Source organism: Scomber japonicus, chromosome 17, assembly GCF_027409825.1.
Source record: "Scomber japonicus isolate fScoJap1 chromosome 17, fScoJap1.pri, whole genome shotgun sequence".
Lineage (NCBI taxonomy): Eukaryota > Metazoa > Chordata > Actinopteri > Scombriformes > Scombridae > Scomber > Scomber japonicus.
Window position 1 is genome coordinate 30,717,143 of NC_070594.1, and position 14,073 is coordinate 30,731,215.

General features: G+C 40.9%; 1 protein-coding gene across 1 annotated transcript in view; it reads right to left on the reverse strand.

The window, feature by feature from the left end:
- Window positions 1-1,151: 1,151 nt before the first annotated feature.
- cnih3 (cornichon family AMPA receptor auxiliary protein 3) overlaps window positions 1,152-14,073 on the reverse strand; it is a 188,862-nt gene continuing 175,940 nt past the window's right edge. Inside the window, exons 4-7 of the mRNA XM_053337576.1 lie at window positions 13,175-13,287; window positions 3,948-3,950; window positions 1,797-1,940; window positions 1,152-1,179 (exon numbers count right to left, since the gene is read on the reverse strand). Of these exons, the coding sequence (XP_053193551.1) occupies window positions 1,152-1,179; window positions 1,797-1,940; window positions 3,948-3,950; window positions 13,175-13,287 (288 nt within the window). The remainder of the gene's footprint in view (window positions 1,180-1,796; window positions 1,941-3,947; window positions 3,951-13,174; window positions 13,288-14,073) is intronic.

Genomic DNA, 14,073 nt, shown 5'->3' on the forward strand with positions numbered 1-14,073 from the left:
ACCCCTGGTATGATACTTTAAATTCATTGAAGATGCAAATCCACAGACAGATGTAGGCACTGATATGAAAATGGATGAAATATGAGCATAAATCAATAGCTCCTTTTTTCTTTATTTTTTTAATTTCTGCCACTACACCATGCCAAGAGGGAGCACACTATTGTCTCAGTATATTTGCAGGATGGCATATTGATGATGATTTGTTTAGTGAGCGTTTGTAAGATCTGACAGACAAAAGCTCATAGTTTGAGAAAGCGGCAAAGCCTATGTATCCTTGTTTGCAGAAGAAAAAATGACACATTAGGCTTGAAATACTCTACTGTACTCTACTGTATGACTATGCAGGGGTCACATGTTAACTGAATTCTTCATTAGTCTATGAGCACATTAGTATTATAGCTATAGCTGTAAGAACAAATTGGTTCTGCCAAGGCGGATAAGGTATGTTTACCTATTAGAAAGAGTTTCTAATTCATATTATCTTCAAAAATATAATAATTAACATAAAGCAGCACCTCACCCCCTAGCATTTGTTGATTTTGGGATGTAGAGATGCTACTTTTATCAAAAACAAACAAATAAATACAAAACTTATAAAATATTTTGTCTTATAGCAGAATACCAACACTCAACAACATTGCTCATGATGTTGCTTTTCTACCTGTGTGGTGATGCTGTGATAAAAATATTAATTCTTTTTTACAAGGATGGAAGCTCACAGTATGTGTTAAAGCTTTAATCACAGCATTATCACACACATACAAGAACAACTCCATGTTAAAGTTGCAATCCTTTCATTTGTCAAATTTGTTTAATGTTGTAATGCAATGACTATGAAAATCTTTAATGAATGCTAAGTCATCTAAAAACTACAAACAATCTGAAGCTGACATGGCTCGGCAAAAATCTCAAGCTCAGTTTAAAGCTAAACCACAATGGTCCTTAATTGCTTATTAATGAATGAAGGCCATTAGCGAATGGCCTTTATATGATCAACAGAGTTTATCAAACACTGCGGTGGCCATATGGAAGGCCAAAATGGTCACATTTTCTGTTAAATACAGTTATATTGTCTTCATTTAATACCTTAAAATAAAAAGTTTAAAAAATATAAGGATTGTACCTTTAAGTGTTTCCATTGATAAGACCTATTAGAGGGATATATCCAGGTTCCACACACTGCAGCACCCACATGACACATGGAACAAGAATCCGGAGTGATTAATAACAGCATTAATAAACATGGTTAGGAAAAGCGTAAGCAGATTTATCATATAACAACAAAACATTTTAGCCAAATCATGTTTGACAAATACTATCAGTAAATTAAGTTTTAAAACGCAGAATGATCAACATTTTAACCATTGCACAGCAGTTCGATCCATCTGTGATCCACCATAGTATTCAGGTAGTGCTTGTCAAAGAAGTAAAGAATCAAATTCTCTCAACATCACATGCATTAGCAATGGTGGGCCTAAAAGTCGAGCATAACTACTCTAACAGACCTGAAGTATGATCTTGCATGTGACTGTCAGAGAAATGGTTACTTTATTCAGTGATTTACACTCACGTTACATCATCCACACTGGGAAATAAAACCAGGTTGAAATTAAAAACGTGAAATTTTTAAAACAAAGTGATCTTAATGATTTTGCATTTTCAAATTTTTTATATTTTCAGAAATATATATTTTTAAATATATTACACATGTTTAACTGTAGCTGCTGTAATCAGATTAATATAATTCTTGACATATAATTCAATTATGTCCCCCTCACTGCCTGCCAAATGCTCACCAGTAAAGATAGTAGAAGAAGGAGAGGACGAAAAAGGACAGCTTGCACCAGGCCTCCTTCAGGCAGAACTTGAGCGTGTCACCGTTCATCACGGATGCCGGGTCGTAGAGCAACTCCTTAGTGTCAGTTGGGGAATGGAAGTACCTACCACAGGGGGCAAAGACCACACCACGGGTAGTTGACCCGTTCCAGACCCACAGAGGGAAAAGATAAGGAAGGGAGGCGGGGGAAGATGATGGGTAAAAATGGGGAAGGAGAAAATATGGAAAAATATGGCATGATGAGTCAAGGGGACGCCATCATGCAGCAGACGTGGGTGAAATACTTTGAATATGTTTGAGGAAGTTGACCATTCACTGAACCCCTTCCTTCAGCAGCGATGGTAAATCCATCAAGCTATGGACGTCACAGATTTTTATATCCTTTCCAAAACAAGAAACACAACAGTAAAAGTGTAAGGAATTGATTGAATTATGGCATGCTAAATAGCTTACGACTTTTGGTAGCAACCTGTCGTTACTTTCTGAGCTAAATACCATTAGCTAGTGTGGGGCTACTGGATATGCTAGAAAAAGCTATGCCCAGGACTGGCATCTACTGAGTAGTGTAGTACACTGCCTGCCACTTTTCAAGCAACTATTTGACTTAATATTAATGAGCTGGCAAGGGGTGATAAAATATGCCAGTGACGGAAGAGTTAACAGTAGTCATTTAAGAATAAGATAGACTGCTTTCATCTTTCACTGTTACCTGCTTTTTATGCCATGTCAGAATTTAAAGCTTGATAGGTGTAGTAGCAGAAACCACTGTGGTGAAGGGTCAGTGGGGGAAATATTCTGATAAAGGGTAACTTGCTTGACTTATCTTGTTGTGTTGAATGCTAAAGTTCCAAACAAGATAAACTATGTATGATCCAATATTTGAATGGATATTCAAATATATTTTAGCCCAGGTCTGTTGTGTGGTTCTAAAGGTATCAGGGCTGGGGTTTATTATATGTTTCTAAATCCAGTCAGCATGGTCAATGAATGACAACTCCAACTGCTGTGTATCAATGTGTCCGTGATTTTCAATACAACTTTGTATTTCTTAACAGGTGAAAATCTTTCATTGAAAATTAATTATAGACATTTATCACACTGCTGACTGGTTTAAAAGCTGAAGAGAAAATCCACCCTATAATAGATTCTACATATGTTTGTTCCTTGATTTTAGCATAATAAATATTTGTATACACAAACAGCTGCTATTTATAAGCTGTGTAAAATAAAGATATGCAATGTCACCACAGCAGAAAACCTGGTGGTGGGCAATAGCTGAGCAGGTTTGGGGAATTGTAACACATTTCCTGGAGTTTCTACATTGCAGTGAGACATTCTTCAGCGGGGCTGTTCGAATTATGAAGTAGAAAATATGTTCTACAGAAAATGAGTACACAAGGACCATGAGAAGACATCAGGGGGGTATTCCAGAAAGCAGGTTATACGGAAAACTCAGAGTATGTTAACCCTGAGATGAGGAAACTCCGTGTTATCCGTTCCAGAAAGAGAGGTAACTGAAACTCTGAGTAGGTCACCATGGTAACTGACTCTGTGAACATAACTGCTCGCTAGCAGGTTTTCTTTAAGAAACCCTGAGTTTCTACCTGTCTCCTCCTACCTGAAGCAAGCTGCCAGACATGGATGGTCCGTTTCTTCGCAATCCGATAGATGTTGAGGCAGACTTAATTTGCAATGCTTTATGTCGGGAGATGTGGTATCACTGTTCATTACACTCAATCATCTCATCTTAACATTATCCGGCGGCCGGAGTCCAGCCATATCTGCCTTCTTGTTAATCTTATTTTTAGGAAGTATTTTATTGTACACATCGTCACATTTTTGTCTTAAAATCAATGACTCCAATATGTATAATAAGTAAAATAGTGTAAAATGTTAATCTACTAAGCAGGATATTAGATGAGAGGACATATGTGTTGAACAGCTTGCTGTTGGGGGTTTAAATTACTACATGTTGAAATAACCACTGAATGAATATTTACTTTGTTTAATAACCTACGTCAACTATGAAAATAACCAAAGCGAGGTACAATCATAGCCCAGCAAAATGTGCCTTACTTTTCTGAATTATGTTTTTTTATTTCATTTTAACCTGCTTCCAAATACGTTACACCACTTTTTCACCAGTATTCTACAATTTTAAGTGAGGTATTTGCGTCTGCAGTGGTGAAATATATGATCATATTCTCCACAGACCTGCAGGGGGAGCTCCAGTTACAGTGAGGTGACGTAACTCGAGCTTGTTTTCTCAGTAGTTGCTATGGTGAATCAAGGTATCGGGGCTCCATTGATGATGGCTTTTTCTAGTGGTCGCGTACGTGCCAAACTCAAGGTGGACATACTCAGAGTTGATTGAACTAATTCAGATCAGCTGTTCTGGAACCGGATACTCAGAGTTTCCCATCTCAGAGTAAGTCAACTCAGAGCTCAGGGTTAGACTCAGAGTTTGTTGAACCTCCTACCTGGAATACCCCCCAGGAGGGAATTGCCACTGCTGTGTGTTGCTGTGAGGGCTGTTTAGGTACTGAGTGTACAATTATCTCATGTGTTTCTTTTATTGGGTGGAATTTATATTTTAATAGACCCCAGAGCTGATACAAATGAACTGGTTTTAGTAGCAATGTATACTGATGTAATATGTTGAACAGACCAGATGCATTGAGATAGCTAGCTTCTGGTTTCTTTTCAGTCATCTGCTCCTATGAGAGAGACATTCACTCAATCAGACATTCAAATCATGTTTTGCAGAGTATGATGGGTAATGACGTAAAACCAGTTGGCTGCCATTCTTATGCATGTGGTCTTCTTTGTCATAACTCAAACTAATTGATGGTTTATGCATGTCCATACTTTATGTTAATAAATGTACATTTGGTTAACGATGACTATGAAGTTTGGCTTTCATCAATTATAATGTACATTCAGTAATGTCTGTCAGTCAATAGATGACTCATGCATGTATGAAATATTGAATAATGCACTTGAAAATACATCTTGATGTATTTTGAGTGTGACATGTGGGTGTCGTAATGAGTCATTGCATATGTAACTGCCATGTATTTCAACAAAAGATATATGCACACTTGACTGGTGATGAGGTAAACAATGATAGCTTATCGTAAACAAACTATTACATACAATCAGCTGATAAAAATGTCATTAATATTAACAGTTTGACACCTTTTCTTCAGCAAAGAAAAGGACAAGTAGACAGTAACAGTCATATCACGCACACTTACAGATAGTCAAATTTAAGATGATTGAGCTCAGCATTTCTCAGTGTTGACAAAGCAGCTCATCTTTCAAACCAAGCATATAAACACACTCACGCAAACACACTTTGAGAAGGATTCAACTGGCCGCCAAAGCAGTTTAAGTAACTGTAGGAACACACAACCAATCATAGTTGGAATATCCCCATACACCCATGCAGTCACATATTGTGAGAGCTTTTAATCTGGCAAACACTTTTCCTTTTTAATCGAAGCTTGTGAAGTGCAGTTTCAAGAGCGGGAACACACCCCAATTGACCTATGGCTAAGTCCCGTCCTCAAATGCAATGAGCCAATCACAGTGCATATAGCCATTCCCATACACTCGGACATTCTCTGCCTCCACGTCCATTAAAATGCATTGCTGAAAGTCAGTTTTGCGTTTAGTTTTTTTCTGAGATTTGAAGTTTAAAAATGGTCAAACGGTGTTCATGGGGTACATGCAACTCCGACACAAGCTATCATGAGAGGCTAGGTGACGGGGTTTACTTTTTACCCTTTCCTAAGCCACATCTCACCCGAGAAAAGTGTCTTTGGCTAAAGTTGTGCGGTAGACCAAAACATCAACTCACCGTGAATAAAATTAACAAGGATGTCTACATCTGTTCTAAGGTAAGTCAACATCGTATTTCAGGCAACATATTGTCACTTTGCTGAAAAGGAATATAAAGTTATCTTTAACATCTCTAACATTAGCCTAACATCAGCTCCTAGCTGCGTTGTTCATCATGTCACTATGTTTGCTGGGAGTTCATTGGCTTATTTTGTTCTAGTTTTTGTACTTTGGTGATCATACATCATTGTTAGCTGTAAACTAACGTTAACTTCTGGAGCTTAGCTTCATTTACTTATCTGTAATAGCAGAGATAACAAAGGTTGGCAGACGCTATGCTGAAAGATTCAATGTAAATACTGTAGCACCAAACTAACGGAGAGACACTCTTGGTAAAGATGGTAAAAACGCTGTTATACTTTTCTCATATTCTGAGCCAAAAACCTTAACTTCAGTGGCATTTTGATGTCAACAATGTTGTCTGAGATGGTGACGGCAACGAGATGCAATTCATCACGTTTGGCTTGTAACTGAAGCTTTTTATCGACCTTCTCAACAATACAATGATTAATATATCTCTCCAATGCATAGTTTAGACCCTTTTGGTGACTTCTAGATCTGTCTATATATCTGATCTTTCTGTCTCCAAAGATCATCAATGGCCTCCTGCAAAATGTCTCCTACTGTGACACCTGCCATAGCGCCTGTTACTGAATGTTGATTGTTTGTCCGAGTGAGTGGAGGAGGCGTGGCTTAGCCATAGGTCAATTACACCCTTCTGGCTCCTATATAAATAAACCTAACCATCTTCCCCCTCTTTTGCTCTCGTATTTGAGTTTCATGTGCAGGCAGTCTCAGTCAAGCTTTCAATAGTCATCCCAGAAACAGATCGTACTTCCTGCATAATTGCATTAACAAAACTTGAACAAATGCTACGATTACTACTCCTAGAACCAACTCACCACAGATCACAAACTGTAGATCAACCCGTCTGACCTGAAGATTCGTGTGGTACCGGTTCTCCTCTCGTCACCAAGCAGCAGACCGCAGAGAGCGTCCCAGTGTAGCCGCTGCACTCACGCTCCTCTGATGTGCTCCTGGTAGATCTGCGGCTTCCTTTCCTCCACCAGCCACAGGAGCAGCAGCTTCAACTCTCTCCTCCTCATCTGCTTCGACAGTCCAGGTAAATCTCTACCATACCGAACTCACGGCCCTCCGTCCGGCCGCCTTTACACCCACAAACAGACCTGTATAGGATTGTTACGGCCCTGTAGAAGTGTGTATGGGGTGTGTGTGTGGGTTGTCTGTGTGTTCTTTCTTTTGTTTGGTTCCCTCCTCTCCAGCCTAGCCAATACCCGGTTCTGGCTCCTCCCATTCTTCCGGCTCCAACTCTGGTTCCTGATTGGTGCGGCATCAGTGGTTGTGCTCCAATCCCTAGCTTCAATTAGAGCATGAGCTTTTAAAATGCTCTGCAGCTCGACACTCGGGGCGGCTGGATCATTGTGGCCAGTCCACCTCGCTTTGCTGCTGCACTCTAGTAGGTTTTGTTACGGTGAATTGTTACCTGTTGGCCAAGGCTTAGCTTTACTGACACACACCATCATTAGTTGTTTATTTTGTTTTCGCTCACTAGGAGTACGGGTTGCTGCTAAGCTTTTGTATTTTCGTAACGACTATTAATAGAGGGTTTGGTAGGTTTTGTTGTTAGCTCTTTTATAGGAGTCCTCTTTTGGTTCTATTTCTTTGTTTATTTGAGCAGCATCAACTGGCCTTTGTTTTATTCTTGTAATCCTTGGTTAATAAATAATTTAGTTAAAACCTTTAACATCTGGTTTTTATGTTACATTTCCTTTAACAAGCTGGGTTGTAACATAAATGGGGGCTCGTCCGGGATTTGAACCTGGGACCTCTCGCACCCGAAGCAAGAATCATACCCCTAGAACAGGGCCGTAACAAGGATGCATTCCCTATCAACCTCAGCCATATTAAACCAAAGCTTCATTGTTTACTCAGCGGCAACAACAGCCACCGGGTCTCCACCAAAGGCAATCACGGATCGGCACGCATGACGTCAGAGAGCCCCGTAGCCCCACGGCCACAGCCCACCCTGGCAGGGGCCAGGTAGTATTGCGCTACTCATTCTACTCAGACTTCTAAGTACGCAGTGTTTCGCTTAGACAGGGATATCGGGCACCACAATTCCTGCGACCCATGCCGCTTCCTTAAATCCAACAGCAGTGCAGTGCCTCGCTTAGTCATGGACATCAGGCACCGGGATGCCTGCAACCCATGCTGTTTCCTTAAATCCAACAGCAGCGCTTCGCTTGGTCATGAACATCGGGCACCGGCATGCCCGCAACTCCTGCCGTGTCTTCACTCCAATCACAGCACTTCGCTTAAACCAGAACATCGGCAACACTTCATTTCAGCCACGATGTTGGATGTCAGCAACCCCGCCGTTTACTCAATTCAACCTTGGCTCCTCGCCTAGTTCGACAGCAGGCAGCTTTTATCGGGGACATCCGGCTCTAGTTGCCACAGCAGCCTGCTCTAGTCAAGGCTCCTGGCACTGAGGGCTGCCAGCACTCTGCTTCAGCCGGGACATCCGCCACTGGGATACCAGTGCCCCCGCTGTCTCCTCGAGGTACCAGGATCATCCATATTTGACTACACTGATCTCTGCAGCTCATTTACAACGGGCACCGGGATGTCATTGCCCCCAAGCACCACTCCCACAACTTCAGCAGACAGAACCATGCAAGCCAATTTTGGGGGTTCCATGGTGGATGATCGTTCTCCGCCAAATGGCCAGCTAAGACCACCCCGTTTCGCACGTGTAACGTAACCTACCTGCCATTCTATCCGGTCACTATGACCATTTCATTATCAACACCCCTTTCACGCGTTCAACGTAACCTACATTTCTTTCTATCATCATTCCGTTCATTTCATTATCAAAGCCCCTTTCACATGTTCCACCCAGTCTTGGTGGAGGGTTTTGGGGTCCTCACTGCCCGGGCGCTGAAGCAGATCCTTCATACGGCCTCCCCACACCGCATCAAGAGCACAAACGATTCATTCAAATCTTGTTAATAAATTTATCAAACGTATCTCATTGGTGGTGTGGTCCTTGCTCGTGAAAAGCAAGGAAATTCCTCCCAATACTGGTCCAGTCAGTTACATCATCCATCCACATTCTACATCAGACCTGTGGTTGCAACACTTCCTGTATTTTTAACTCTCAGCACAGGTGGTTTTTCCTTCCTGTTTTAAGGTCAACAGAGTTGTGTTGGCCGATTAACTAAAGTGACAGCTTGTATTGTACAGGCCTCAGAGGGCCCAGTCTTTGGCTATAGTCTCAGTAGCATTAAGTATTGTATCATGCAACATATGATATGATGTGACATAACTCCAGAGGCCCTAATACCGAAAGTGCTTAAATTAATCTAAAGGACCATACCAGTGGTTCCACCAACTTTTTATCATTTACAATAAATCGCACTTTACATGTGTCTTCATTTATAAGACCTTCCTATCATAGATACAGAGATATTTCACCTCTTTAGTCGCCTTTTTAACTATGGCACCATATCACAGATTAGGTAAGCTTTAAAAATCAGAAATTGGTGTCCAGTACCTTACATCTTATTTCTGGAGTAGTCCTACAGCACAAACTTAAATCAGTAACATACATTCCTCTGAGGGACTTAACATTTTCTTCATATTTTTAATGATACTCCTACACTATTTTAACCACTTAACACACGCCCCTGTTTTTTTATGCTGTTAGCCTAAACAACATGCCCAAGTTGTGAGCAGCACAGATCCCACATAGTTTGAGACTCAGAGATGTGTCTGGTATCATTGGAAAGGAAACACTCTCAGGATTCTTGTAAAAGTGTCTGTGTGATTCTGTGACTTACTGACAAAGAGTGGCAGAGGTTACAATGATGGGGTTGTTTACTCGCCCATAGGTTTGTCTTTACAATGACATGTGTACAGACATTCAGGGACCTCTCAGCGGGATATAGACACAATGAGGCCACAGCCACAGGTCTTGGCTTCATGCAGTCCAAATTTGGAGTCAAAAGACCAAAAGATGAATTTTTCAGAATTATTTTTCAACAGGTATGTCCATGCGTTTATCTCAGGTCCTTTTTGGAGACTCCAAATGGACACTTGATTACCAAAGCTGTATAACCGCAATCAAACACCTATAACTTCACATCCCCTTTGCCTACAATCAAAATCTTGGTCTCTAATGAAAGCTGACGCCATATTATTATTATTATTACATATAACCATATTTTTTTGTTTGGCCATATCTATCTATCTATCTATCTGTTTATTTTGGTATAAGTCATATGTTAAGTCGAAGAAGAACCAACCGTGTACCAAAATGCCGTGTGCGTAATGATATATGGTTCAACTCTTTTACGCACAGGGCGCACGCCGGTTACGCTTGGAGTTTGTTTATGGACGGCAAAACCTAATAGCTTAGTGTCATACACCGTTGGAAACCTCTGACTATTGGCTAAAAGATTATCAACTTCATTTCACCGAATATTTCCATAGGCTAGAACAGCAGTCAATCAAAGCCATGTCGTCATTGTTGTCGGTCACATGTCCTCATTGGCTTTGGAGACATGTACTGCCTAATCCTAAACACCGATTGGCCTGTGTGTGGTGTCGTCAGAAGCAGAAGAGGCTCACGGTCGTAAACATCTAGTCACGTGTACTCTGAGATGGACGTGCAGGTCAGGAAATGACGTAAACGGACCGTATATGTTTTGTTATTTGTGTTATTACGTTACGTGTTGGACTAAATACATGGACATATTGAGGAAAGTATTTCGGTTTTATGGAAACGGATTTCATATTTCACAAGAATGGATATTTGGCAAGCTGTACAGAAAGTCCTGAGTCATAAGATGATCGTTGTGGATCAAGGGAAGACTTTGAAGGTATGTAGGCATTATAGCTTTTCTCACTTAGCTCAGGGGCTAGCCGAGCTAATCGCTAATACTATTACGGCTGTGAGCAACCATATAAGTTGTGAGTGGTCTTGAATGAATCAGGACAATCTAAGCTTTCCAACGATGTACGGCATGAATATATATGTTTAAGGGTTGGTGTTTAAAACATTCAGAAGAACTTGTGGCTACCTCCTAACATCCGTCCCGTCCCGTAGGAGGAACACCGTGCGTTAAGTGGTTAATTAGTGTGTCTGTATGTGTTATGATTGCTTTGTGTGATATTACATAATTTGTATCATTTATCTCTTACAAAATAAATCTTAATCTTCGAGCCCCCTGGTTGTTGAGTGGTTAGAGCGCATGCCACAGAATCGCAGCGTCCCTGGTTCGAATGCATCCAGGGACCTATGCTGCATGTAAACCAATGGCTGGTTGAAAAAGACATCTTTACAAAAATGTAAAGTATACATGATTTATAGCTATGGAAATTAATCATTCAAAAACACTGGTATGGCCCTTTAATGAAACAGCTTTTCTGTCAACAAGATATCCGTAAGTACAGAGTTAGTAGTTTATATCAAGTCTAAATTAATTCTATAGTGTTTGTGGGTAAATTGTCAATGTGGCCACTGAAAGCTCAGCTCAGAAGCTTCGGTTAACTCTGTAGAGCATCATATGGAAATACAGAAACACAAGCAAAAAGCTACATATGCATTCACTCCCACTCATGTATGTTGCTGTGATCACACAACGTATGCATCCATGAACTCTGTGTTTATTTAGCTCTCCATCAATGTTTCCCTGCCTATCCCTCCCACTGTCCTTTGAATCACCTTGTCAACATTAGATCACTCACTTGATGTCTCTCCCGTCCAGCCTCCTGCTACTCTCTCTCTCTCTTTCTCCTTGTCTTCTCATCTCTCAGCTGTGCAGGAAGCAGCATCTGCATCATAGCCAGTGGGCATCTAACACAGTCTCAACTTAATAAGACATCAAGATGTTTTTCTCTCCTCTTCTCAGTCTGTAACTTCAACCAGCGGAGCTCATACTAATCAGACTGCCAGCAGAACAGCAGCAAAGGCAAAGACAAAATTAAAGCTGCAAGCAGCGATGAACGGGCCCTGGCTCCCACACGCATGTCAGACTGCAGCTCAGTCTCAGAATGTAGCATCATCAAGGTTTTATGTCTCAGCTTAGTCAATTGCAGGTGTAAATACTTAAGATTATGGGAGTAATTAGTGAAAGAATGACGCAAGTGACTTCCTGTTGCCAGTAGGTGGCGCTATGACTGTCACTAAATATGAGACTGTACATGTGTTCAGACCAGGACACTGAACAAACATCTGAAATTTGGAAAAGCTCAGACCATGTGGAGTCAAGTTATGAGGGTTTGAAATTTCATGGCGAGACATCGAAATTCACCACGTCACCACAGCAACCAGGAATGATGAGCAATAAAGCTTTTGATAACTTGTCATCTCCAATGTCTCAATATGTTTCTGTGTGAATTTGAAGTGGATGGGATGAATTCTCTAGGACTAGTTCGTTCAAATATGAGGCCTGGAAATGACCAAAAAACTCACCAAAATTGAGCATTTTTACCAAGATGGCTGACTTCCTGTTGGACTTAGGGTAAGGGCAAAATTGCGTTTTTGTGTGTCTGGAGATGATACATAAACCTGTCGAATTTCATTCTTCTATGTCAATCGGGAAGGCTGAGGTTCAATTTTGAAATATTCAAGGGGGCGCTATTGAACCGTTTAGTCACGCCCATCCCATCGAAGTATATAGGATGTTAAATGAACCCACTCCAGACGTGTGTGTGTGGAGTTTCGTTACCGTGGAGGCATCCTTTGCTCCTGAAAACTGTAATCGTATTTCATGGCGTTGAATGTGTTGTCATGGCAACAGTATTTGATGATGGGTCATGAGTTGCAGAATGTAGCATCACTAAGGTCTTATGTCTCAGCTGAGTCAATTTCAGGTGTAAATACTTAAGATTATGGGAGTAATTAGTGAAAGAATGAAGCAAGTGACTTCCTGTCGCCAGTAGGTGGCGCTATGACTGTCACTAATATGAGACTGTACATGTGTTCAGACCAGGACACTGAACAAACATATGAAATTTGGAAAAGCTCTATGTGAAAAAGCGTCAACATCTCTCCAAAAATACTAAGTAATTTTTTCATCAACTCAGTATAGTTAGTTTAAGTCTAATGTTAGCATCTTTTCAGAGTGTAATCTTGATGGCATTGATCTTAATCAACAACTCTGAGATTCAAATTAGGGTGGGTGGCTTCACACCTTGCCATGTCCTCTACAGTATATACAGTTTATGTTCTAAACCACCATGACAAACTCATAAAATTCCAGATTAAGTCTACCTCTGATCTTAATTTAAATCTCAAGACCCCAAAACTCTCAAAATTGTAGGATTACACACACACACACACACACACACACACACACACACACACACACACACACACATACAGAACAAACTGGATTGGATGTATACCTCCACGTGTTGTAGAAGAGCAGGGGAATGTTGAGGCCCACAGTCAGCCACTCCTGAGCGCACAGAAACATGATGCAGAAGAGCCCATGGATGGAATACTCTGGTAGCACCAACTATAACACAGAGAGAGACAAAGGAGAGTGAGTCAGAGAGAAGAGGACTTATTGATTATTAACTACTGATAGACAGCAAAATAAGTAGAGACCCAGGCACTAACACATTGACATGTATATTTCTCTTTTCACAATTTTACCCCATTGCTAGTGATCAGTGTTACCAGATATGTTATTTGACAATTACTCTAATATAATAATTGCATGAACAAATTAAAACTATTTAAGTAAAGTAAAGGGCATTTGGTTAGCAGATGCCACATTATTATTTGAGTGCCCACAGCTCAGGCAGCATCATTAGCATTCATATCCTTAGCGTGGCCTATATTTAACTGCTGAAAATCTGTCTATCTGCATACATTCCAAATGGCTAAATGCCCCCATCTAGATTGTAGAGGGCTTAGCTTCATAATGTGAAGCACATACTGATGGCAGGGCTCCATCATTATCATAACAACTGCAGGGTTCGGCCCTTCAAATACAGTAAGGGTGCTCCCCCAAACATCTTGTTTGGTTTTCAAAAAAAAAAAAAGTTGAGGGAAACCGCATATGGCAGTTACGTTCGCTGCTTTCCCATAAAGATCCACGCCAACTCCGAAGCAACAACAACGGCAGACAATGCGTTTGTACAGCTGTTGCTCCTGGCTCTTTGAGGATTCATAGCAGAGGCTACGTATTGCTGCTCGTCAGGATTTGAATGGACAGCGGTTACAATCTCGAAGAAAGGTAATAACTTAACATTTAACTTCGCGCAATCTTGTTTGCTGTGGTTGTGCTCAATAACCC